This window comes from Delphinapterus leucas, chromosome 7, assembly GCF_059928025.1.
Source record: "Delphinapterus leucas isolate spDelLeu-1000000601 "Yukka" chromosome 7, BTC_Dleu_Yukka2, whole genome shotgun sequence".
NCBI classification, from domain to species: Eukaryota; Metazoa; Chordata; class Mammalia; order Artiodactyla; family Monodontidae; genus Delphinapterus; species Delphinapterus leucas.
Window position 1 is genome coordinate 95,266,129 of NC_143135.1, and position 24,474 is coordinate 95,290,602.

At 37.7% G+C, this 24,474-nt stretch overlaps 1 protein-coding gene across 7 annotated transcripts in view; it reads right to left on the minus strand.

The window, feature by feature from the left end:
* DDX6 (DEAD-box helicase 6) overlaps nt 1–24,474 on the minus strand; it is a 34,152-nt gene that overhangs the window by 4,841 nt on the left and 4,837 nt on the right. For 6 of the 7 annotated variants that reach the window (XM_022559018.3, XM_022559020.3, XM_089915662.1 and 3 more), the window contains 11 exons: nt 21,995–22,058; nt 20,925–21,029; nt 11,368–11,497; nt 10,317–10,463; nt 9,091–9,185; nt 7,519–7,641; nt 6,911–7,039; nt 5,356–5,472; nt 2,085–2,148; nt 1,170–1,271; nt 482–688 (listed from right to left, as the gene is read on the minus strand). In XM_022559018.3, the coding sequence (XP_022414726.1) occupies nt 513–688; nt 1,170–1,271; nt 2,085–2,148; nt 5,356–5,472; nt 6,911–7,039; nt 7,519–7,641; nt 9,091–9,185; nt 10,317–10,463; nt 11,368–11,497; nt 20,925–21,029; nt 21,995–22,058 (1,252 nt within the window). In that variant the 3' untranslated portion in view covers nt 482–512. The remainder of the gene's footprint in view (nt 1–481; nt 689–1,169; nt 1,272–2,084; nt 2,149–5,355; nt 5,473–6,910; nt 7,040–7,518; nt 7,642–9,090; nt 9,186–10,316; nt 10,464–11,367; nt 11,498–20,924; nt 21,030–21,994; nt 22,059–24,474) is intronic. The other variant, XM_089915663.1, reaches the window with a different exon arrangement.

Sequence of the window (24,474 nt, forward strand, 5' to 3'; positions counted from 1 at the left end):
CAGTCACCAAAAGATGAGAAACCATCTGCAGGAAACCAGAGTGGGCATTTAAAATAAGACAGTTATCATCATAACCTGATTACACCTTTAGCAATAAAATTTTACAGGTAATTTAACATAATTTATTAAGGTTCCCATTAGAAATTAAGAGTGAACACTAACAGAGATGACCGAGTGATAAAGAGCAAAAATATTTTCATATTCAAAATCGCTAAGATTCTTTTTTGTTTCCATTATTTTAGAAGTCTGAATTTGTCTTAAGTACTGCTCACGTACTACATTACTTAGGAAGACTATATTCAAGTGAACTGCATTTATGGATTCGCCAATAAGATCACAACTACAACTTCAAGATACTTCCTGTTTACTGTCATTTATGCCAAGAGGTATTTCATCCTTTACTGCTAATTATTATCGTGGAACATCAAATTTCCCCCAGGAAAGAGGACCTTGATTTCTTTTTTTTAAACATTATGCTCACTTTGCTATTTTGTCGGGTACACACATGCTTGTTAAGGTTTCTCATCTTCTACAGGCTCGCTGTGGTATTCTGCCACATACAGGCTCTTGTCAATGTTACTTGGGATAGGTTTGATTTCTGTTCCCAGCTGCTCCTCAATACTTTTCAGGTTGAAGCGATCATCATATGTGATCAAGTTGATGGCTAAGCCAAGATGACCAAAGCGACCTAACAAAAACCAATTTTAATTAATGAAACAGTTAAACATGGGAATCAATGTGCAAGTACTAGTCTATAAGTGGCAAATCCATACAGGATGTATGTTTTGGTTCAGTGCCCTTCTGAGTATATGAACTCACACACACGCTACAACGTCAGGTTTCACAGCCTCAAGTAGCACTGCTATCTTACCTTTGTCAAATGAAAAAATGGGTGCTCATTTCTGTCAAAAATTGCCAGAATATACATACTAAACAGTACAGTTAGAGAAGTGAGCTTCTCATTTGTGAATCTTAAATTAAGCATAAAGTTATTTTAACTTTTTAAAATAAGTGTTCTGGAAGAGTTGGAAATTAATTTGATATATCAAACAACTAAATTAGTTTTAATTCACTGTTCTAACTGCTACCACACTCTACAAAGGAACAAAATTTAGTGATTAAACTTCTCAAACAACGTCCACAAAGAACATCTCCTTCCTTTTCCTCACCTGATCTTCCAATACGATGGAGATAGGTCTCTGCCAGCTTTGGGAAGTCAAAGTTTATTACCACATTCACAGCTTGTATATCAATACCTCGGGTAAACAAATCTTAAAAAAAAAACCAAAAACACAAAACTCCATTATATCCTTCAATTTGGTGTCATTATACTCTTTAACATATATTTCTAATGTAATCTAAGCTTCATTCACTTCATCAGTAATTCAAAAGCATTTGCAAATTACTGGCATTATCTGTCATGCACATTACCATAAGCAGCTTTCTGCTCAACAAGTTACCTTTTCCCAGTCCTGTAACAAAGTTTTAAAAAAATGGTCTAAGGTGACTGTGCAAATCAAGGATGACTGATAAGCTATATACTCATAAATGAGTCTCAGGAGTATAATTTTCTTCAGTCTATTTTTGAGTATTTAATCCAAGGTTAACAGAGAAAGTTATTTTTAAAAATTTTGTTGTGTAACGTAGAATATTTCTAAAAAGACATAATCCTCTAGCAGTAATTATTTATGCTTTGTTTAGAATTCATTCATCCCCTTCTGCTAAATGATTTATAACAGGCCTGAGGTAAGCTAATATGCAAGGCGATCCCTTCTAATTCTTTTCTAGTCCCACAATTATTATGCTAATTAAGACTTTGAAAAATACAAGTAGGGGGCTTCCCTGGTGGCGCAGTGGTTGAGAGTCCGCCTGCCGATGCAGGGGACACGGGTTTGTGCCCCGGTCTGGGAAGATCCCACATGCCGCGGAGCGGCTGGGCCCGTGAGCCATGGCCGCTGAGCCTGCGCGTCCGGAGCCTGTGCTCCGCGATGGCAGAGGCCACAACAGTGAGAGGCCCGCGTACCGCAAAAAACAAAACAAAACAAAAACAACACAAAACTGTGTAAACGAAACAAAATACTTACCAGTGCAAACAAGATTGCGGCATAAGCCATTTCGGAAATCATGAAATACACGATTCCGATGTTCCTAGGAACAAAGTAATGCATTTGATTTGATTAAAACTCACACAAGCCCCCAAACTGCCATGATTTTTTTCTCCTACCCAAAGTTCTTTATACCCAAATTATTTTTTACATGAATGAGAAAGGAGCCAAATTCAATACACATAAATTAAAAACAAAAGGTGAAAATAATTAACCATAGATTAGTTTCCCATGGGAATAAATATGAATACATATGTATATGTTGCTTATTATCTCAATTCTTAAAGGTATTTTTCGGGCTTCCCTGGTGGCGCAGTGGTTGAGAGTCCACCTGCCGATGCAGGGGATGCGGGTTCATGCCCCGGTCCGGAAGGATCCCACATGCTGCAGAGCGGCTGGGCCCATGAGCCATGGCCGCTGAGCCTGTGCGTCCGGAGCCTGTGCTCCGCAACCGGAGAGGCCACAACAGTGAGAGGCCACAACAGTGAGAGGCCCACGTACCGCAAAAAAAAAAAAAAAAAAAAAAAGGTATTTTTCTTTTTTGGAGTGGATTTTTAGTGATAATTTTCACCATACTTCTAAAATATTTCAAACAAAAGATGCCAAAAGTTTTTTGGCTTGACCAAAACATCTACTATTTACCTTTTCAGTTATTATATACAAAAGCTAAAAATAACTACTTTCCAATTAAAAAACAAAAATGAAAACATACACTGACTCTAGCAAAAGCAATAAATCTAGCATCTGGTAAACTGGTCTTTTTTTTCAACACAATGTTCTTCCATTCTGAAATATTCTCTTCAACTTAATACATTCATTTCCTGTGACAATTTTAATATTAGGGGCCTACATGAAGGTATCTGATCCATGACACTAAGCTTCTTTGAAAACCATATGTGAGTTGATTAAGTTCTTAACCCGTTAGCCTACAGAAACTGCTTTCTTATGAAATTTCACAACGTCAGCACAAACACAAAATGTTGTCTTGTGATAGTTTTGAATTTATTTTCTGTTGAATTAAGTTCTGAAATATAGATTGCATCCTTTTCTAAAGGCAAATAGTAAAAACAGATGTACTTGAGGAGGTACACAGAAAAATCAGAACCTTCTGCAATGATGGAAATGTTCTGTATCTGTACTTTCCAAAACTGTGACTGCTAGTCACATGTAATACAGCACTTCAAACGTGGTACGACTGAAGAACTAAATTTTATTTTTTTAACATCTTTATTGGAGTATAATTGCTTTACATATCCCCTCCCTCTTGCATCTCCCTCCCACCCTCCCTATCCCACCCCTCTAGGTGGTCACAAAGCACAAGCTGATATCCCTGTGCTAGGCGGCTGCTTCCCACTAGCTACATTTGGTAGTGTATATGTCAGTGCTACTTCCTCATTTCATCTCAGCTTACCCTTCGCCCTCCCCGTGTCCTAGAGTCCATTCTCTACGTCTAGGTCTTTATTCCTGTCCTGCCTCTAGGTTCTCCAGAATCTTTTTTTTTTTCTTTTAGATTCCATATATATGTTAGCATATGGTATTTTTCTCTTTCTGACTTACTTCACTCTGTATGACAGACTCTCAGTCCATCCACCTCACTACAAATAACTCAATTCCATTTCTTTTTATGGCTGAGTAATATTCCATCGTATATATGTGCCACATCTTCTTTATCCATTCACCTGCTGATGGACACTTAGGGTGCTTCCATCTCCCGGATACTGTAAATAGTGCTGCAATGAACAGTTTGGTACATGACTCTTTTTGAATTATGGTTTCCTCACGGTATATGCCCAGTAGTAGGATTGCTGGTTTGTATGGTAGCTCTATTTTTAGTTTCTTAAGGAACCTCCATACTGTTCTCCATAGTGGCTGTATCCATTTAAATTCCCACCAACAGTGCAAGAGAGTTCCTTTTCTCCACACCCTCTCCAGCATTTATTGTTTGTAGATTTTTTGATGATGGCCATTCTGACCGGTGTGAGGTGATACCTCATTGTAATTTTGATTTGCATTTCTCTAATAATTAGTGATATTGAGCATTTTTTCATGTGCTTTTTGGCCATCTGTATGTCTTCTTTGGAGAAATGTCTATTTAGGTCTTCTGCCCATTTTTGGATTGGGTTTTCATGTTTTTTTGCTATTGAGCTGCATGAGCTGCTTATATATTTTGGAGATTAATCCTTTGTCAGCTGCTTCGTTTGCAAATATTTTCTCCCATTCTGAGGGTTGTCTTTTCATCTTCTTTATGGTTCCCTTTGCTGTGCAAAAGCTTTTAAGTTTCATTAGATCCCATTTATTTATTTTTCTTTCCATTTCTCTAGGAGGTGGGTCAAAAAGGATCTTGCTGTGATTTATGTCAGAGTGTTCTGCCTATGTTTTCCTGTAAGAATTTTATAGTGTCTAGCCTTACATTTAGGTCTTTAATCCATTTTGAGTTTATTTTTGTGTACGGTGTTAGGAAGTGTTCTAATTTCATTCTTTTACATGTAGCTGTCCAGTTTTCCCAGCATCACTCATTGAGGAGGCTGTCTTTTCTCCACTGTATATTCTTGCCTCCTTTATCAAAGATAAGGTGACCATATGTGAGTGGGTTTATCTGTGGGCTTTCTATACTGCTCCGTTGATCTATATTTCTGTTTTTGTGCCAGTCCCATACTGTCTTGATTACTGTAGCTTTGTAGTATAGTCTGAAGTCAGGGAGCCTGATTCCTCCAGCTCAGTTTTTCTTTCTCAAGATTGCTTTGGCTATTCGGGGTCTTTTGTGTTTCCATACAAATTGTGAAATTTTTTGTTCTAGTTCTGTGAAAAATGCCATTGGTAGTTTGACAGGGATTGTACTGAATCTAAATTTTAAATATTGTTTAATTTTAACTTATTTAAATTTTAACTCTTTTAAATTGCCACCTGTGGCTAGTGATTACTGTATTAAATACTAGCCCAAATCTAAGAATACGGGGAAGGAAGGGAATAAAATCTCACATTTCTATTATGCTTGGCAACTTACAAACTACTCATTCATACATAATCTCAATCTTCCTGACAACCTTGTGAGGTAAGAATATGTACTATTAACCCTGTTTGTAGTTAGAAAACCTAACCTCAGAGAGGTTAAAATGAATGGTCCTTTGCCTGCTAAGGAATAATTTATTCTTAAACTCACGGCATTTGGAAGAGCATTAAAACAAAATCCAAGAAATACTAAGAAAAAGGTTTTTAAAATAATCTATACAAGTTCAAGTTTTATACTCACCTGCCTCATTTTAGCATGGATATAGAAGCAAGAATAACCCAGTTGAGAAATCTTCTTGGCTAGCAATTCAACTCTCTGAGAGGAGTTACAGAAAATGATCGACTGGTTTATCTGAAGCTGAGCACAGGGGGAAAACAAAACAAAAGATGACGTAAGGAAGGAAAACAAAAACCTTCATTAACTTTGCCAAATCTTGAAAATATCATCTAAGACTTAGAATCTCATGATACAAGAGAGATGCAAAACTGTAAAAATTTTAAGTACTGTTTCATTTACATAGTAGTTGAAGATAATTTTTATTGTAGAGTAAGTTTTATTGTAGCAGAGTATTTTTCATAAGGGCTGCATAATTGCCAACAGGTGTAAAACACAGCCAATTCTCATTACTTGAGGTAGTTACGTTCTATACAGTTACTGGAAACACTGAATTACTGAATATAGGACCACTGCTTCCAGGGGAAATACAGGGTTAGGTTCCTGTGAGGGACACTTAACTTCTTCATCAACGGGTCAACAGATAACCTTGTTTTATGTGTGTTACTGGTTTTATTTTTTTTGGTCCTGCCACACAGCTTGCAGGATCCTAGTTCCCTGACCAGGGATTGAACCCATGCCCTCTGCAGTGGAGGCGCAGAGTCCTAACCACTGGACCACCAAGGAATTTGGTTTAAACAGTGTTACTGTTTAAAGACACCTTATTTACTCATGGCCCACAGTTCTGTAACTCATGCCTTTATGAAGTTTATCTAATATATTATCTCTGCAAGGCACATCAGTCTTCTTGTACTTAGGAGCGCTGGACAACACTTCAGCACTATGCCTAGGGGCCATTTAAAAGAGTGAAATCAACAGAAAAGCACAGAAATGTGGGAAATGTGGCACTAAATAGACGGTGGAAAGGGTGCTCATTTATAGTATGAGCTGAAACAAGAAAGCAGGGGGAAACCGCACGAGGTCTCAAATTTTTCACGTATGTCTGCAAATGACGTCAAGAGCACCTGAGTACTGACTTTGGGGTGACAAGGAAATTTTGGAAAATTTGCAAAAACAGAATCTGCCTACAACGGAACAATTATAATTACTGAGAATAATGAGGATTATCTGTAATTAAGGTCAAATTATTTTAGAATCAAATTAGAAGGTGCCTGTGACTTGACAATCATACAGTATCAGCTTCGGATCAACAACTCAAACTACCTTTAGGAAAAACTAAGGAATTTTTTTTACACTGAAAATGCTGAGAGGGACTTCCCTGGTGGTCCAGTGGTTAAGACTCCGTGCTCCCAGTGCAGGGTGCCCGGGTTCGATCCCTGGTCAGGGAACTAGATCCCGCATGCCGCAACTAAGAGCCCACATGCTGCAACTTAAAAGAGCCCACATGCTGCAACTTAAAAGATCCTGCATGCCACAACTAAGACCCGGCGCAGCCAAATAAATATTTAAAAAAAAAAAAAGAAAGAAAAAGAAAATGGTGAGAAAACTGATACAACTGTTTGTTTTACTGAGGTTAAGTAGTAATGGACAACATTCAGCTGCTGAAGCCTAACAGACTTACCCTGGAGAAAAGTGTGTTGAGGCAGTGTACTTTTTGGCGCTCAGTTACATATGCGTAGTACTGGGTTACTCCCTTCAAAGTTAGTTCCTCCATCAGGTTAATCTCATAGGGTTTCTGCAAATGGGAATTCTGAAAAAAAGAAGAGTCTCATATTTAAATGAAAGCAGAGTCTATTTCTTAAACTCAGAATATAACCTCATACATTTCTGCCTGATAAACTCTTACTTTAAGGAATGGAGCCCTCTTTAAAATGTTATTATCTGTCATGGAAGAAGTAAATTACCATAAAATGGGAGATATAACATTCAGATATACAGCTAAGTTACTATTTTGTACTTTATAGAATTATGCTGTAATCAATTTATCTAGAACCAATGGCTATGTCAGTCTGACACCAAAAGCTAAGTGAACAAATAAGAATCAAATTACTTTTGTATCTTAAAAAAATCAGTTAATTTATGCACAACAAACCTTAATTGATCAGCTGAAGAAAAAGCCCCAAACTTGAAATCAGTGTAATACAGACTAGTAGTAAGATGTAATTATGGATAAAGATATACTCATGGACAACAGGATAGTACTGCTTCCAAGTACAGGTTTATACTCACCATGAACTTCTGTACACTAAGAGGGAAAGTAGCAGAATATAATAAAATTTGTCTGTTTTTAGGTAGCGTGAGAATAATATCCTCCATTATCTGCACAAAATCCTGTGACAGCAACTTATCTGCCTGCAGTACAAAGAGAAGACGATCTTAAACACAATGAAATAATGTCTAAGGTCTTTGGTTAATAAGGCATCATCCAGCAAGTTCATGGAATGCTCCTGGTTGTAAACAGTAAGTCCTCTACAACACTGCATAGTCCAAAGGCACCAAGACACATTACCAGTGATTCAGAAGGGGAAAAGTCTGTAATACTCATCTTCCAAGGAAAAAAAGTCCCAGACAGATATAATCCTTGTTCCCATAACAAAATTTTAATGTGACTTCCATTACAGAGACATTATAGTATAGTGGTTAAAAGTACAGGCTACAGAGTCAAACTACCTGGGTTTAAAACTTGTCTCCTTATCAGCTATGTTGGGAGGTTTCTTAACCACTATTTCAGTTTCCACAATTTAAAAATTAAGATGTCTTCTTACTGTAGTAACTACTTTATAGGATACCTATCTTATAGGATTCTTGCAAAAATTAAATGAAAAAACACATAAAGCACTTAGTGCTAGCACGCAGTAACTAATAAATGTGCTCTCATTACTCAAAGATAAACACCTCTTCTGAATAGATCATGACGAAACTGCTCTAGTAATCTAAAACACAGACCAAACAGGAAAATAACTGTAAAAACATCAACACTGGTTTCATATATGTATAAAACACTGCTAGGTCCTAAGGATGCAGAGCTGAATAAGTTCTTAAAAGGCACTTATAACCTGGTGAGATAACACATTATAACAGGGACGAAAAACCAAACAGTACAAAGTTGTATGTTAAATGAGGGGTCAGAGACATTACATGCTTCTTAAGATGAATCACAGAATGGAAAGAGACTTTGAATGAACTTGGCTTTGAGATTATTCAACAACTTCTCACTGAAAAATAAAAACCTTGCTTTACTAAGAAAAAGACACAAGGCTGATTTAGTCCTATAAATTCCTATCATCTATTGTTTTTAAAGGGTAAAACATGTTTTATAAGCAAATTACTTTGAACCGACAAGAGTCATGCATTTATTAAAAGGTCATAGGGACTTCCCTGGTGGCAGAGTGATTAAGAATTCGCCTGCCAATGCAGGGGACATGGGTTTGAACCCTAGTCCGGGAATATGCCACGTGCCGCAGAGCAACTAAGCCCATGTGCCACAACTACTGAGCCTGCAAGCCACAACTACTGCGCCTGCGTGCTACAACGACTGAAGCCCGTGTGCCTAGAGCCTGTGTTCTGCAACAAGAGAAGCCACCGCAATGAGAAGCCCACCCACCACAACAAAGAGTAGCCCCCGCTTGCCACAACTAGAGAAAGCCTGCGCGCAACGAAGACCCAATGCAGCCAAATATTAAAAAAATAATAATAAAATAAAAGCGCATAAACACAAAGAGGTTATGCTTCATTAACTGGCAGTTATGAACAAAGCCAGAGTAGTACAGAATAGTATATTTCCAAATGAAGAGACATTACCTCATCCAATACTATCATCTGGACATGATCAACTTTTGCTACTCCTTTCTTGATAAGATCCAGGATTCTCCCAGGGGTAGCTATCACGACATGCACTACACAAGATTAGAAAACATATTTTCGTTAATTTTAGTTGGGGCAAAAAGGATATAGTAAAGGTTTATATCATATATTTTATCAGAAATACTGCTGTAGAGGCAGGAATAATACAAAGAGGCACAGATGTGTTTTAGAATATGGATTTCCATTTCATCTTTGGTTGGCTAGAGAGTACCTGTTAGTTTCACTGCTACATGGGGGTGGGGCTACAACTTCCCAAATCACCTGCTCCAAATAAGGGGCATACTTCCTTGTCTTGGGGCAACCCCCAAGGAAAAACAAAAGGTATGCCAAGCTTCTGATACAGTAGCTTGCCTTTAATCTAGATCAAGGGTCTTCCGAAGACTGTAATAAGGATCAAATAAAATAATCATTTTAAATAACAGGACAGCACAAAGAATATAGTAATTAAACTAATCAAATGATAATCATATATAAAATTTTGACTAAAATTCTATGTATAATTTTATATAAGTGGATTTCATTCTTGCTGTTTTCTTTTTTCACTAAATAACGTACAATGGAGAACTCTTCATTAAAAAATGAATACAGGTCAGCTTCACTCTTTAATGGCCGTGTGGAATTCCCTTCAGACTATATCCAATGTATTTTAGCCAAACTCCCTTGACATTCAGGTTGCTCCAAGTTTTTCAGTACTACAAACCATGCTGTAGTAAACAACCTTGCATTTGTCCAATTATTTCTTCAAAAAAAGATTCTTAAAAATATACATTTATAATTTTGAAATATAATGCCAAATTGCCCACCACAGAGATTATATCAATTTATACACCCATGTTGCAAGACAGCCAACTTCTCCACAAACTCACATTACTGGTTACTAATTAGCCTTGCCAATCTGAATTAACCTTGTCAATCAGATAGGTACAATATCGCTTTACTGTTTTTATGTACAATTTAAAAAATTAGTAAGGCTGAATATTCTTTCAATTACTAAAACAACTGGTTTTTTTTGCTTGAATGAAATAGTCATTTCCTTTATTCATTTTTCTACTGCAATGTTTGTTCCTTATTAATTTAAAAAACAATTTTAATAAGTTACTGAAAGGAAACACCTGTGTGTGGAATTACAGAGAGCCAGCCACCTTACATCAATCATTTCCTACCTGTATCATCAAGCCTCATTATGTCATCCCGTAAATTGGTTCCTCCTGTGGTTGCCATCACTTTAGCCCCTCCCATGTGTTTGCTGACCTGGATGCAAATTTGACTGACCTGTAGAGCAAGTTCTCTAGTGGGAACAATCACCATTGCTGGAAAATAACAAATAACAGAGAAAACAGAAAAAAAACAGCATATATTAAGAGTTTAAGAAGCTACAGAAATATTTCCCCTTGTAATTAAGACACTCAAATGAATAAATTTCTTAAAAAAAAAGAGAACCTATTATAGTGTTCCAGATTTAGACTTTTCCTCAGTAACAATGCTATACAATTCTTGTACTCTTCTTATTTACAAACCCTTAAAGGGTTCTTTGAGTGGTCAATTATTAGCCCAAAGTTCATTAATATTTTAGTAAGAGATTCACTAGTCAAAATACCCAAATAAGAAACTCTTGCCGCCCAGTTCTATTTATATCATATGAAAGTAAGTAACAGAGAGATGGCAGAAATAATAATTATAGATCAAGAAAGCTGGGGAAAAAAACAGCTGAAAATTTAAGAAAAAGCTTCAGAGATGAAAACTTAACTCTATTAGCTTACTCTGGGTACAGTTATGGAAATTTGTTTCTTCCTTACTGCCTAACCTCTTAAAATCCCCAAACCACAGGCTTTAAAGAGAAAAAGTTCATGTTTCTACAAGGAACTCTGCAGACACACAGCTGTCACAAGAAACATTTCAGTTCCATAGTTTGTAAGTATCTATGTCAGATAATTTAACTTCTCAAGATCTTAGCTTTTCCTATCTATCTATAGGACGATAATCTTATTTTGCCTATCTCACTGGAATGTTGTCATAGCTGTGTAATATGTAAAAGAACTTTGAAAACTAGAAATCTCTTTAAAAAAAGGTAGGAATCATTTTTACAAGACAACCAGGCCAGAAACTGTGAAAAGGACAAATACGAATTCCAGATTATTTAAGTTCTGACTAAAAAAAAGATGGTAATCGCTCCAAGATTTAAATCGCCATTTACAGTTTAAACAAACAACTAACCTTGTATATTGTCCTTCTTCAGGTCTAGCCGTTCAAGTAAGGGAATGAGGTAGGCACCGCTCTTGCCTGTTCCGTTTTTTGCTCTAGCTAAAATATCCCTACCAGATAAAGCAATGGGAATGCTCTCCTCCTAGAAGAGATAAGACAATGCAAATTACTTGTGAATAAAAACAGTACATAAGCAAATTCTTCTCTAAAACACACTGAAAGTATACATAGCTCTTTGGTATTACTCTGAAGTATTTTACAAGAATAAGTAGAGACCAAATAAATTAGCAGGAACAGTCCACGTCACCATCAGTATCAACTGACATTTACCAGAACTGCTTATAAAATACATACTCAAGTAATAAAAAAACTGTATATGTAAGTCTGCATGTGCAAATGTGTTGTCTAAGGAAGCTACGCATCAACAACCAAGACGAGTAACTTGGGCTAACATCATGAATACATAGAGGAAAAAAAGCAAAGGACATTTCACAATTAAAAACTGGAGGAAAAGACAGCACAAACAATATTCAAAGGAAAGACTGTAATAAGATATTCTGAGACTAGTAAACCAATTTGACCACAATGAAAAATTGTAGGTTGGACAATTTATCCCTACACAAAACAGGAATCAGCTGGAAAAGTTTAACCTCGGGTCCTATTTGATTTTTTAAAAAATCGTATTACATAATGTCCAATGTCTGTCTCACAGCCAACTTCCGTCCTGAGATGTGCTCAACTGGAGTCTCAACTCTATTCCAGTTATCTTGATCCATGGTCACATTACCAAGGCTGACTTCCCATTTTCATATTTGGCTTAGTTTGTCATATGTGTTTTGAAGAAGATAGTATTTCTTATTAGGACAAATTTCCTAGACAATAGCAAAGGACTCCTAACGATTACTAAATATTAAATATACATATATGGAGAGAAATTTAAAAAGTAAAACAGGTATAAACAGAGAGGAAGCAGAACATTTCGATTTCTAAAACTAAACATTTTAATTTCTAAAACTAGAAAATTAAGAAAATAAATTAGGAAAAGAGATTCACAATCACTAAAATAATTAGCTCTTTCTATGCTTGAGCTAATGACCAAAAAAAGTATCTCTAGCACTTTAAAACTGTTACTGAAGGACTTCCCTGGTGGCACCGTGGTTAGGAATCCGCCTGCTAATGCAGGGGACACGGGTTCAAGCCCTGGGCCGGGAAGATCCCACATGCCTCGGAGCAACTAAGCCTGTGTGCCACAACTACTGAGCCTGCGCTCTAGAGTCCGTGAGCCCCAACTACTGAGCCCTCGTGCCACAACTACTGAGCCCCAACTACTGAGCCCTCGTGCCACAACTACTGAAGCCCATGCGCCTAGAGCCCAGGCTCCGCAACAGGAGAAGCCACTGCAATGAGAAGCCTGCACACCGCAATGAAGAGCAGCCCCCGCTCACCGCAACTAGAGAAAGCCTGCGCACAGCAACAAAGACCCAACGCAGCCAAAAAAACCAAAAAAAAACCCCACACCGTTACTGGAGAAATATCTAAATCATAAGCATCATGACTTTCATTTCCCACCATGACTCTTATTCTAGAACCCCAATCACAGGGGTCAGATGGGTTCCATATGGTCAGAATAACTAACACAGCTGCCAGAACAACTGCGAAAATGATCCAGTCATAATACTCTATTATCTTGTTCCTACAGCCAGCATTAAACAGTCTGCTTATTATGTATGGTAAAGCAGGTCAAAGAAGAAAACCTTGGTTTTGACCCTTTGGTCTTGATCTCTCCCCTCTTACTTTGAGTCAACTCTATTAATCTTTTGTTGTCCTGAAGGCCCGTTATCCCCATGAGTTCATTCTCTTCTATGGCTTTTAAACAGGCTACCTGCATACTACTCAGTTCTACAGCAGAAAAAAAGGCTAGGTAGTCTCCCAGTGACTTCCTGAATCAGGTTCTTTAAAAGGATAAGACTTCTGGAAACCATTAACAAGACCAAAAGACAGCCCTCAGAATGGGAGAAAATATTTGCAAATGAAGCAACTGACAAAGATTAATCTCCAAAGTATACAAGCAGCTCACACAGCTCAATATCAAAAAGACAAACAACCCAATCCAAAAATGGGCAGAAGACCTAAATAGACATTTCTCCAAAGAAGACGTACACATGGCCAACAAACACATGAAAGGATGCTCAACATCACTATTAGAGAAATGCAAACCAAAACTACAATGAGGTATCACCTCACACCGGTCAGAATGGCCATCATCAAAAAATCTACAAACAATAAATGCTGGAGAGGGTGTGGAGAAAAAGGAACCCTCTTGCACTGTTGGTGGGAATTTAAATGGCTACAGCCACTATGGAGAACAGTATGGAGGTTCCTTAGAAAACTAAAAATAGAACTACAATATGACCCAACAATCCCACTACTGGGCATATACCCAGAGAAAACCATAATTCAAAAAAAACACATGCACCCCAATGTTCACAGCAGCACTATTTACAACAGTCAGGTCATGGAAGCAATCTAAATGTCCATCAACAGAGGAATGGATAAAGAAGATGTGGTACATGGGCTTCCCTGGTGGCGCAGTGGTTGAGAGTTCGCCTGCCGATGCAGGGGACACGGGTTCGTGCCCCGGTCCGGGAAGATCCCACATGCTGCGGAGCGGCTGGGCCTGTGAGCCATGGCTGCTGGGCCTGTGCGTCCGGAGCCTGTGCTCCGCAACGGGAGAGGCCACAACAGTGAGAGGCCCGTGTACCGCAAAAAAAAAAAAAAAAAAAAGAAAAAGAAAAAGGAAGATGTGGTACATATATACAATGGAATATTACTCAGCCATAAAAAGGAACGAAACTGGGTCATTTGTAGAGACACGGATGAACTGAGAGTCATACAGAGTGAAGTCAGAAAGAGAAAAGCAAATGTCATATAATAACGTGTATATATGGAATCTAGAAAATGGTATACATGATCTTATTTGCAAAGCAGAAAGAGATGTGGACGTAGAGAACAAATGTATGGATACAAAGGGGGAAAGGGGTGGGGAAGGAGGGACTGGAATTGACACATATACATTATTGAAACTATGTACAAAATAGACAACTGATGGGAACGTACTGTATAGCACAGGGAACTCTACCTAATGCACTGTGGTAACCGAAATGGGAGGGAAGTCCAAAAGGGAGGGGATACCTGTATGCGTATGGCTGATTCATTTTGTTGTGCAGTGGAGGCTAACAAAACATTGTAAAGCAACCATACTCCAATAAAAATTAATAAAAAAAAGATAAGACTTCTGAATGAAGACAGGGCAGAATTAGATTGGGGGTATCCTAATTCCTATTTGGGGTTTATCTTTTGACTTAAAGGCCATTCACTGACTTCTATTCCTCTACTCTGACAGGACTTATGCTCTACAGAAACTGTTTAAGGACAGGACTTTAACAAAGTAAGCTAGTCTGTAAGTTAAGATGCACTGTATTTCATCTCATATGGTGATCATTATGATTAGCAGTCAGGAGATCCAGTATATCCACACCGTCTCTTACTACTGTTTCCTGGGAAGATTAAGTAATATGAAGCAAAAGAATTCAAGTCCGACTCACACAGCTTTGAAACCCAAGAGGAAGTCATGGGGAGCAGCCAGGGAGAAGAGGAAGGAGGAAGGAAGCTAAATAATTTTTAAAAACTTACTATGATGGACACTATGCTTAGATACTTAACGTTAATTATATCCTTTCAAGTTAGGTATGTTTTGTTTTACAACTGACAGATGGATCCTCAGACTGTTTTACTGAAGGTCACAAAGCAAGAAATGCTAGAACCAGGATTTGAACTTCGGTTTGCAAACAGAGAAATCGGTACCTCATATACCAGTAGGTACAATGTACAGCCATTTTGGAAAACAGTCTGGCAGTTCCTCAAAAAGTTAAAGAGTTACCATATGAACCAGCAATTCTACTCCTAGGTATATACCCAAGAGAAATGAAAATATCTCCACACAAAAATTCGTACACCAGTGTTCAAAGGAGCATTATTCATAACAGCTAACAGTGGAAACAACCCTACAACTGAAGAATGGATAAACCAATCTGGTATAGCTATACAGTGGAATATTATTCAACAATAAAAAGGAATGGAGTACTGATACATGCTACAATATGGATGAGCCCTAAAAACATGCTAAGTCAAAAAAGCCAGTCACAAAAGAGCATATATTGTATGATTCCATTTACATGAAATTGTCCAGAATAAGCCAATCCATACAGACAGAAAGTAGATTAGTGGTTGCTTAGAGCTAGGGGAAGATGAAGGGTGATTACTAAAGTTTCTTTTTGGGGTGATGAAAATATTCTAAAATTGACTGTTTTAGTTGTGTGACTGCACAACTGTGAATATACTAAAAAACAATGAACCGTATACTTAAAATGTGTGAATTGTGTGCTGTGTGATTATACCCTAAGGCCACCAAAAACAAAACAACCAAAAACAAAAACAAAACCCACCAAAACCCAAAAAAACAACACAAAAAACAGAAACCTTAACCTTAAACGACCTTAAGGTCTGATTCTGCCACTTTAGCTCTCCAAAGTCCATGTTCCACTGTAAGGTCTAGGGACTGAGCCAGTATGTATTTATTGTGTTTTTATAACCCTACTATCCATCCATTCTCCTTTCTTAGTAGCACCGTAACTTTGAGGAATTACATCCTCCCCACCCCAATGGATAGTCTAGCCAACTTCCTCAGCTGTATGGAGGACAATGACTGAAGCCAGGCCGGGCTGAATGCTCCTTTCTAAGAATTGAAATTGCTATAGTGCATCCTATAACGATTTACAGCTTCCTGAGCCCTTTAGGGCTGCCCTGGTTCTTGGCCAATGCCAAGTGTGTTTCTCCAGACTTCTCCCTAATCTTGTGAATTCCTGATATTCAATAAATTTCCTTTTGCTTAAGTTAACCCAAGTTGGTCTCTGTTGCCTACAACCAAAGAATGGGATACCTTCCAATTTCCTAGTACTGAGAGGCATTTTACAAAAGTATAGTACCTGAAAAGGCTCCAAATTGCCCAGCTAGCTGCTTTTAGAGTAGCTGCTTCTTTTTACTTCCTAGGACTAGTTGAATTTAAGAACCTTAATTTCAGGGGAAAAAAATATGGGTACTGTGGAGGAGGTAAGCAATGGTGACGACATCTACTGCTACCCAGAAAAAAAGGAGACGGAAGATAGTAATTTCAAAAAGAACATCTCCACCTTAAGGAACACACCCCAATTTTACCATAGTAACCAATGAAGACATGCATTTAAAGACTTTGAGAATTTAGGAAAATAATTCTTTTGGCAATAAATCCATGTTAGCAGGAGGAATGAATTATAAAAGAATTAAGAATGCTCTAATTCTTAACTATAAATTTAACAAACAACCAATTAGACTTGGTTAACAAAATAATTTCTCAAAATAATTTGAGATTCCTGACTTGATATGAAATTTGGTTGCCAAAAGAAGGAACTTCCATGTTTCCCTCAATAATGAACTACTTGCCATTCCATCATCTTCTTACCTAAAAAGTCTTCAAAAGTTGTGCCTAAGGTCTGGAAGCAGCAAGAGCTGTCACCAATCATCCCCAAGTTAATGTAAGGTTTCTCAATGTTAAGCAGAATAAGACAGACTCTTAGGTCCTCCAAAGAAGTCTCTACTCCTGTAAAGCTAGGCCTCAGAATGGCATGGTTATGCTACTGGGTACAGCATTCAGACCAAGAACTAGAATCACAGATGGCTGTACCAAAGAAAAATGTGTGGAAGCAATCTGTAGTATATCTGGTTCCAGCCTGTCAGTGTAAAATTGTATCGTCTCAAAAGATTTTAAGTGCCTCATTTTCTAATAATCTTATAGCCAAAGTGCAACTAAGTCAGATCTCTTAAAAAAGATTCAAATGTATATGACACCCATCTGGTCAAGAGGATTTTATATCTGGAGAGAGAAAAAAAAATGCCCGGATCAAACTGTAAAACTAAGTACTATAAAGACAATAGACACGTTTTAGGAAAAGAAAAAAAAATAACAAAAAAAAAAGTGAGGAAAGAAGGTAGACAAGAAGAATGCCAGTCACGAGGTTGGATTTTACTAGAGGACTTCTAGATTTCTTTTGGTTCTAAAGTCCTAGTATTTATGGTTTGTTACACTGAATGATTCTAAGAAGCATGTTATCTTGTGTTTTCCATGGATCCTCAGGCAAAACAATAGTGCAGGAAAAAGCAATGTGAATGATAGTCTCAGGTATACAGAATAATACTTTATATTCATACTCTGCTTGCTATTTCAAAATACACCTTGGAGCATTGTGGATTCGGTTCTAGATCAGTGCAATCAAGTGAGTCACACAAATTTTTTTGTTTCCCAGTGCATATAAAAGTTATGTTTACACTATACTATAGTCTATTAAGTGTGCAGCAGTATTGTGTAAAAAAACAATATACACACTTTAATTTAAAAATAATAACCATCATCTGACAACACAGGGTTGCCACAAACCTTCTATTTGTTTAAAAAAAAAAACAAAACCAGTAAAAACCCAAACGCAGTATCTGCAAAATACAGTAAAGCAAAGCACAGTAAAACGAGATATGCCTGTACACAACCTTCGATCCTCACAATAAAAACCCTGTGAGGGAGATCATTTCTACTTTACAGAAAAAGCTAGATGGTAGACTGGCTAAGTGGCTGGAGAGTTAACTATCTATATGCTATACAAAACTGAGAATGCAAATAACAAAGTGAATTTTAAAATTTAATACAAAGGTGTGAAACAGGAGTCAGCAAGGGTCCATTAAGAATTAACTCTGCCAAATGAACCAATCTCCTTTTTTGATAAAACTACTACATAAAATAAAGCCCCATAACATTTATTGGGCATTTGTCACCTATTAGCCACTGCAGTAAGGATACTAACATGAATTACCTCACTTAATCTTTACAACAACCCCATGGTATACACCATTATATCAATTTTATAGGTCAGAAAGCGGAGGCTTCGAGACATTTAAATAATCTCCTTAGAGAGGAGTGGAGTTGGGATTCAACCCGCGCAGCCTCACCGCAAAGACAGTGCTCTAAAACACTTCTCTAGACGAAGTTTGCTTACAGATATCCATTAACCATAATTCCAACAAAGCAATACAACTGAGGGCCTATTTCCTGCCATGCACCTTGCTAAGTACTAGAGATACAAAGTTGAATGATACAGTAGAAAAGTGCCCATAAAATGTTTCACTCCTATAGATAAAACAGATTAACATGAACTATATTATGGAAAAGTAGATTCCTAAATATTTTTGGTATCTGCACTCAAACTGCCTGATGAGGTATAACTTTATCTTGATACTTTCTCTAACCACAACAAACTCCTTTCAGTTTGTCCACAAAGGCACACTCTCATCCCCAGGCAATCACCATTCCAGTGTTCCCCACTTGGAACATGGATCACTTCTTCCAGGTTGTTCCATCTTCCCTAGTAGCTACATATATGTGCAATTTCAACTACATATATGTGCCCATTACATTACACTGAAATTACCTGTACAATAAGCTGTCCTTTCCACCAGACTCTGAGTGCAGGAACCCTATTTATCTTGTTCATCATAACACCCTCAGGGTCTAACACTTTCTAGGTCACTTGATACATGTTTGTTCAATGAAAAAGTACTCAATGATGTCACAGAGTTTGTCCTGAGTACAGCTTGGATTCAACAGCTTCAATTTAAAAATGTGAAGACAACAATCACATTTATCAAATCTGTACATGTATAACACATGTTTAGGTCTACAGGCATGTATGTGTATACATACATATATTTCCTTGCTCTTTTCACTGAAAGAGTGCACCTACTCCCCACTAATTGGAATCAGAGTTCCTTGGAGAAATAGCTGATTCTGAGGCTGGGGAAGGGTGGCTCTACAGATAAGCTTGACATCGTGATATACCAAAAAGGAAGTGCTCAAGAAAAACAAAGGGGGAAGGGAAGGGTGAATAGGTGGAGCACGGAGGTCAGTGAAACCACTCTGTATGATACTATAATGGTGGATACATGTCATTATACATATGTTCAAACCCATAGAATCTACAATACCAAGAATGAACCCTAATGCAAACTATGGACTTTGGGTGATAATGTGTCAACACAGGTTCATCAGTTGTAACAAATATTGCTCTTGTGGGGAATGCTGATAATGGGGGAGGCTATGCATGAGTGTGGGCAGGGATTTATGAAATATCTCTTTTGCTCAATTGCTATGAACTTAAAACTGCTTTATAAAATAGTCTATCAGAGGAAAAAACGAAAGAGGCACATTACAAACACAAAGGAACCAGCCTGAAGGAGCTCACGCTGGCCAAATACGGGACAATTCGAGCACAAAAATACCATTAAAGGGACTTCTCTGGTGGCACAGTGGTTAAGAGTCTGCCTGCCAATGCCGCAGAGCAACTAAGCCCATGAGCCACAACTACTGAGCCTGCGCTCTAGAGCCCGTGTGCCACAACTACGGAAGCCCGTGCGCCTAGAGCCTGTGCTCCGCAACGAGGCCACCACAATGAGAAACCTGTGCACTGCAACGAAGAGTAGCCTCCCCTCACCACAACTAGAGAAAGCCCGTGCACAGCAACGAAGACCCAACACAGCCAAAAATAAAAAATAAATAAATACATTTATATATATAAAAAATACCATTAAAAAAATTCATGAGTCCACACTGATAATATATAGATACATAAGGAGGAGTTAGGGGGAAATTTTTATGAAGAGTAGTATATCTGCATTGCCTTAAAATGCTCCCCAAAGACTGTTTATTAGTTTTAAGGTGGTGGGGGGGAGCAATAATTATACAGTAGAAAAATCAAGACACCACTTTGAAAGGGTAATCAAAATTAAAATCACCCTTGAAGAATACATGGAACACTATACCTCCAAATGTGACTTCTGCAGTATTCTGGCTAAGAATGCATAACTTGAATCTAATCACATGGAAATATGAGACAAACCCAAAATGAGGAATGTTCTACTGGAGAAAAAAAAAAAAGGAAGGGGGCCATATTTTTAACATGTCTATGTCATAAAAGACAAAAAAAGAACAGGGACATGCTCACTACTAAAAGAGATGTAACCATTATATGCAATACCTGATCCTAGGATGAATCTTGTATGGAAGAGAAAAAAAATGCTTTAAGACAAAATCTGGGGGCCAGTTAAAAATAAGACTACAAATGACAGATGAGATAGAAATACTGCATTAAAGTTAAATTGACTGAACATAACTGGACTACGATTATTCAAGAGACTATCCCTATGCTTAGGAAATACACACTGAAATATTTAGAAATAAAGCGCCATGATTTTGTAACTTACCATTTAAAGGTTCAGAAAGTGTGTATGCCTGTGTGTACATATATATATATATGTGTGTGTGTGTACAAACTGGAGAGAACTGTTGTTTCACTGTATCATTCCTGCAGATCAGAAAGTGTGTAACACTTAACTCATAACATTATACATACGATAAAAAAGGGGAAACATACCTGAATAGGAGATGGCTTTTCCCAGCCCATTTCAAAAATTCCCATCAGCAACTCCCGTTTCAAACAGTAATCTTCAAACTCATTTCCTTTTGTGGAGGTCACATCCTGGTCAAACAAAAACAAACAACATCAGAAGAATGAAGTACAATTGGGTTCCTTTGGTAATTAGCATGCTTAATAAAGTGTTTGCGAGACTAATTCTTTACCCCATTTAAAATATAAATATGCGCAGATTAGTTCTGTCTTGATCTATAGTTCAACTGAAAAATAACCACTCTCTTTAACACACACAAGCCATTTAAAAACTATGTTTTGGGGAAAGACCAGCCACCCTGTGGTCATTTTTCTCTAAGGACTGATGGAATACTGTTATTTCTATATAAGTATCAAACCACAAGATATGAAGTCAAACCCTAGCTCCACCATTCACTGCCTACAAATATCCTAGTCTAAACCAGGGTTTCTCAAGTCCAGCACTATTGACATTTGGGCCAGAAAATTCTTTGCTGTAAGGGGCTGTTCTGTAGCATCCCTTCAGCTGTGATAACCAGCTATTGCGCCAGCTATTGCTAAATGCTTCCTAGGGGACAAAAATTGCCCTTGGTTGAGAACACTGGGCTAAGAGAACTAACTTCTCAACTTCAGTTTTCTCATCCACAAAATGTGGACAATACCTACCCTGAAACTTACCGTGCTGCTGGAAACGAGAATTTTGAGAAAACGCCTTGAAAACCATAAAAGCATTCCACAAAAGAGATAAGATATATATACGTATAAACACGATATTTAATATATAAATTATATATTAAATACTGTATATATAATAATTATTGTATTGTATACCGTATATTAAATATTACATTATATATTGCAATAATGTGTATACATATACATTATTACTAATTCCTCCAAATAGTGGAAATTTTGGGCAACTCGTCATACATGAGTTATACAATTTCAACCACTTCAACTTACTTAAGAGTAAACACAGTGCCTGTTATCATTAAATAACTACTTCACTTTTAGAGTTTCAGGATCATTTTTCCACTTGAATGTTACAACCAACTTACCGAAGTTTTGATTCTTAGATCCTTTGGAGGGAGTTTTAAAGTCTTTTTCCAGTCATCACCAGGTCTAGAGAGAATACAGTAAAATTGAAGTATCAGAATTCACAGCATTAGTATTCTAAAATACAAAGATAATTCATCTCGATTATAATTCTAAAAAGCACACTAAGTTGAACATATTGCCGTTTACTTAAGAATACAGGTAACAAAAGAGATAAACTTTAGAAAAACTGTTTTCTTACAAAGCACAACAATCTAGGGAGAATTTTAAAAAATCAAGAATAGAAGGGAGTAAGGTATCCATCCTCTTAAGAAAAGCAGAGTTGTATACAGTCCAACCATTTTCAAAACTAGTAACCCATATGTTTTGTTTGACCTATATAGTGTGTGTGTGTGTTTTTTGTGGCCTCTCCCGCTGCGGAGCACAGGCTCCGGACGCGCAGGCTCAGCGGCCATGGCTCATGGGGCCCAGCCGCTCCGCGGCATGTGGGATCTTCCCAGACCAGGGCACGAACCCATGTCCCCTGAATCGGCAGGCGGACTCTCAACCACTGCGCCACCAGGGAAGCCCATAGTGTGTGTTTTAAATTAGTGGCCAACATTAAAAAATTAGAGGAGATTTTGTGTAAAAGTCCAGATTCTGGATTTTCTTGAAAAAATCTGGAAGCTTTAGTAACACTGGTTCCCAATTTCTGCATGGCAACAGTTTGATAGAGCTTAGTAAATGGAGTTTAAAATCAAGTGGTTGATGCCTTTTAATAGGGCAAGTACGCTCTAATCTGGCAGTCCCCTATAGGCATCTGAGTTTGTAACTCTTGGTGACTAGTTAAAGCCAAGGAATCTATAAAGTTTCAGACTTGAGTTCAAGCCCTGACTCTTCTACATATTAGTTCTATGACCTTGCAACAGTTACTTTTCTAAACCTCCATTCTCTCGTATATAAAATAGGATAAAAATTACATAAAATAATTTCTATAAAGCACTCAGCACAATGCCTGGCAAAAGAAGAACTCGATATTAGCTGTTAGTAAACATCTCTCTTAATCTTTTTTACTGGGGATGCCTGAAACCACGAAAGAAAATAACAAAGAAAACGTAATAAAAAATTTTCTTTTTGGTCAGGTAAAAACTTCAAATAATATAATATCCAAAGCATCTAAGAGAAAAAAGACTGTCAATAAAGCAGACAATGCTTTCAACTGTGCCTTTAAAATAAATAAGCTTTCACTGATTTAACTGTAACAACTCATATAATTAAAGCACCTCAAACATCTCAAGAGTCTTGATTTAGAAAGATAAGCACATTATTTTACTTAAAGCTAGGTCCCACATAATCCAAGATACTGTAACACAGGCAACTATTTGCTACCAATCCAAGGGTACTAAAGCCTTTCACCCCAGTCTATACCATAGCAAAGTTTGGTATAAACAAAAATGTCAACTGAACATCCTAGTAAGCCAGCTTGCCACATTGCCAAATTCACTAAATCGTGGATAAAAATGCAGGAAGATACAACGCAAAATCTGCCTACAAAAAAAATTTATAATCTTAGGAGGTTAAAAAAAATTTTTAACGAGAAAACAAGTGATAGAGATAGGTATTAGAAGAGCTCTGAGCCATGGGATCTAGAAGTCTTCATAGAAGAGATGACATTTAAACTGAGATTTAAAGATCCACAGAATTGAAAAAAAACCATTAATCCTAAGAAAAGCAAAAAAAAAGGTAAAATCCACTGTTGTCTCAAATCTGATTTCAAGTAGAAAATACTCTCAAAATGAAATGAGGGCTTCCCTGGTGGCGCAGTGGTTGAGAGTCCGCCTGCCGATGCAGGGGACACGGGTTCGTGCCCCGGTCCGGGAAAATCCCACATGCCGCGGAGCAGCTAGGGCTGTGAACCATGGCCGCTGAGCCTGCGCGTCCGGAGCCTATGCTCCGCAACGGGAGAGGCCACAACAGTGAGAGGCCCGTGTACCAAAAAAAAAAGAAAAGAAAGAAAGAATGTAGCTTTATGTTTCTATCATTAAGAATTAAAAATAGCCTAAATATTGCTAGCCTATTCATATTTTTTCAAGACAAGCTGCAATTTAGAAAATATTCTTGATTTCTATACTAATTAAAATATTCATCTCAAAAATAATAGAGGGCTTCCCTGGTGACGCAGGGGTTGGGAGTCCGCCTGCCGATGCGGGGGACGCGGGTTCGTGCCCCGGTCCGGGAGGATCCCGCGTGCCGCGGAGCTGCTGGGCCCGTGAGCCATGGCCGCTGGGCCTGCGCGTCCGGGGCCCGTGCTCCGCAGCAGGAGGGGCCGCAGCGGTGAGAGGCCCGCGTACCGCAAGAACATAAAAATAAAAAAAACACTTAAAAAAATAATAAAATAATAATAGAATATGTATTAATGCCAAATCTCCCAGTGACCAAACCAATTCTGTTGGAAGTTAGGGCTATTTTTCTTTAGTAAGTACTTTTTAAGCATGGAAAAGAT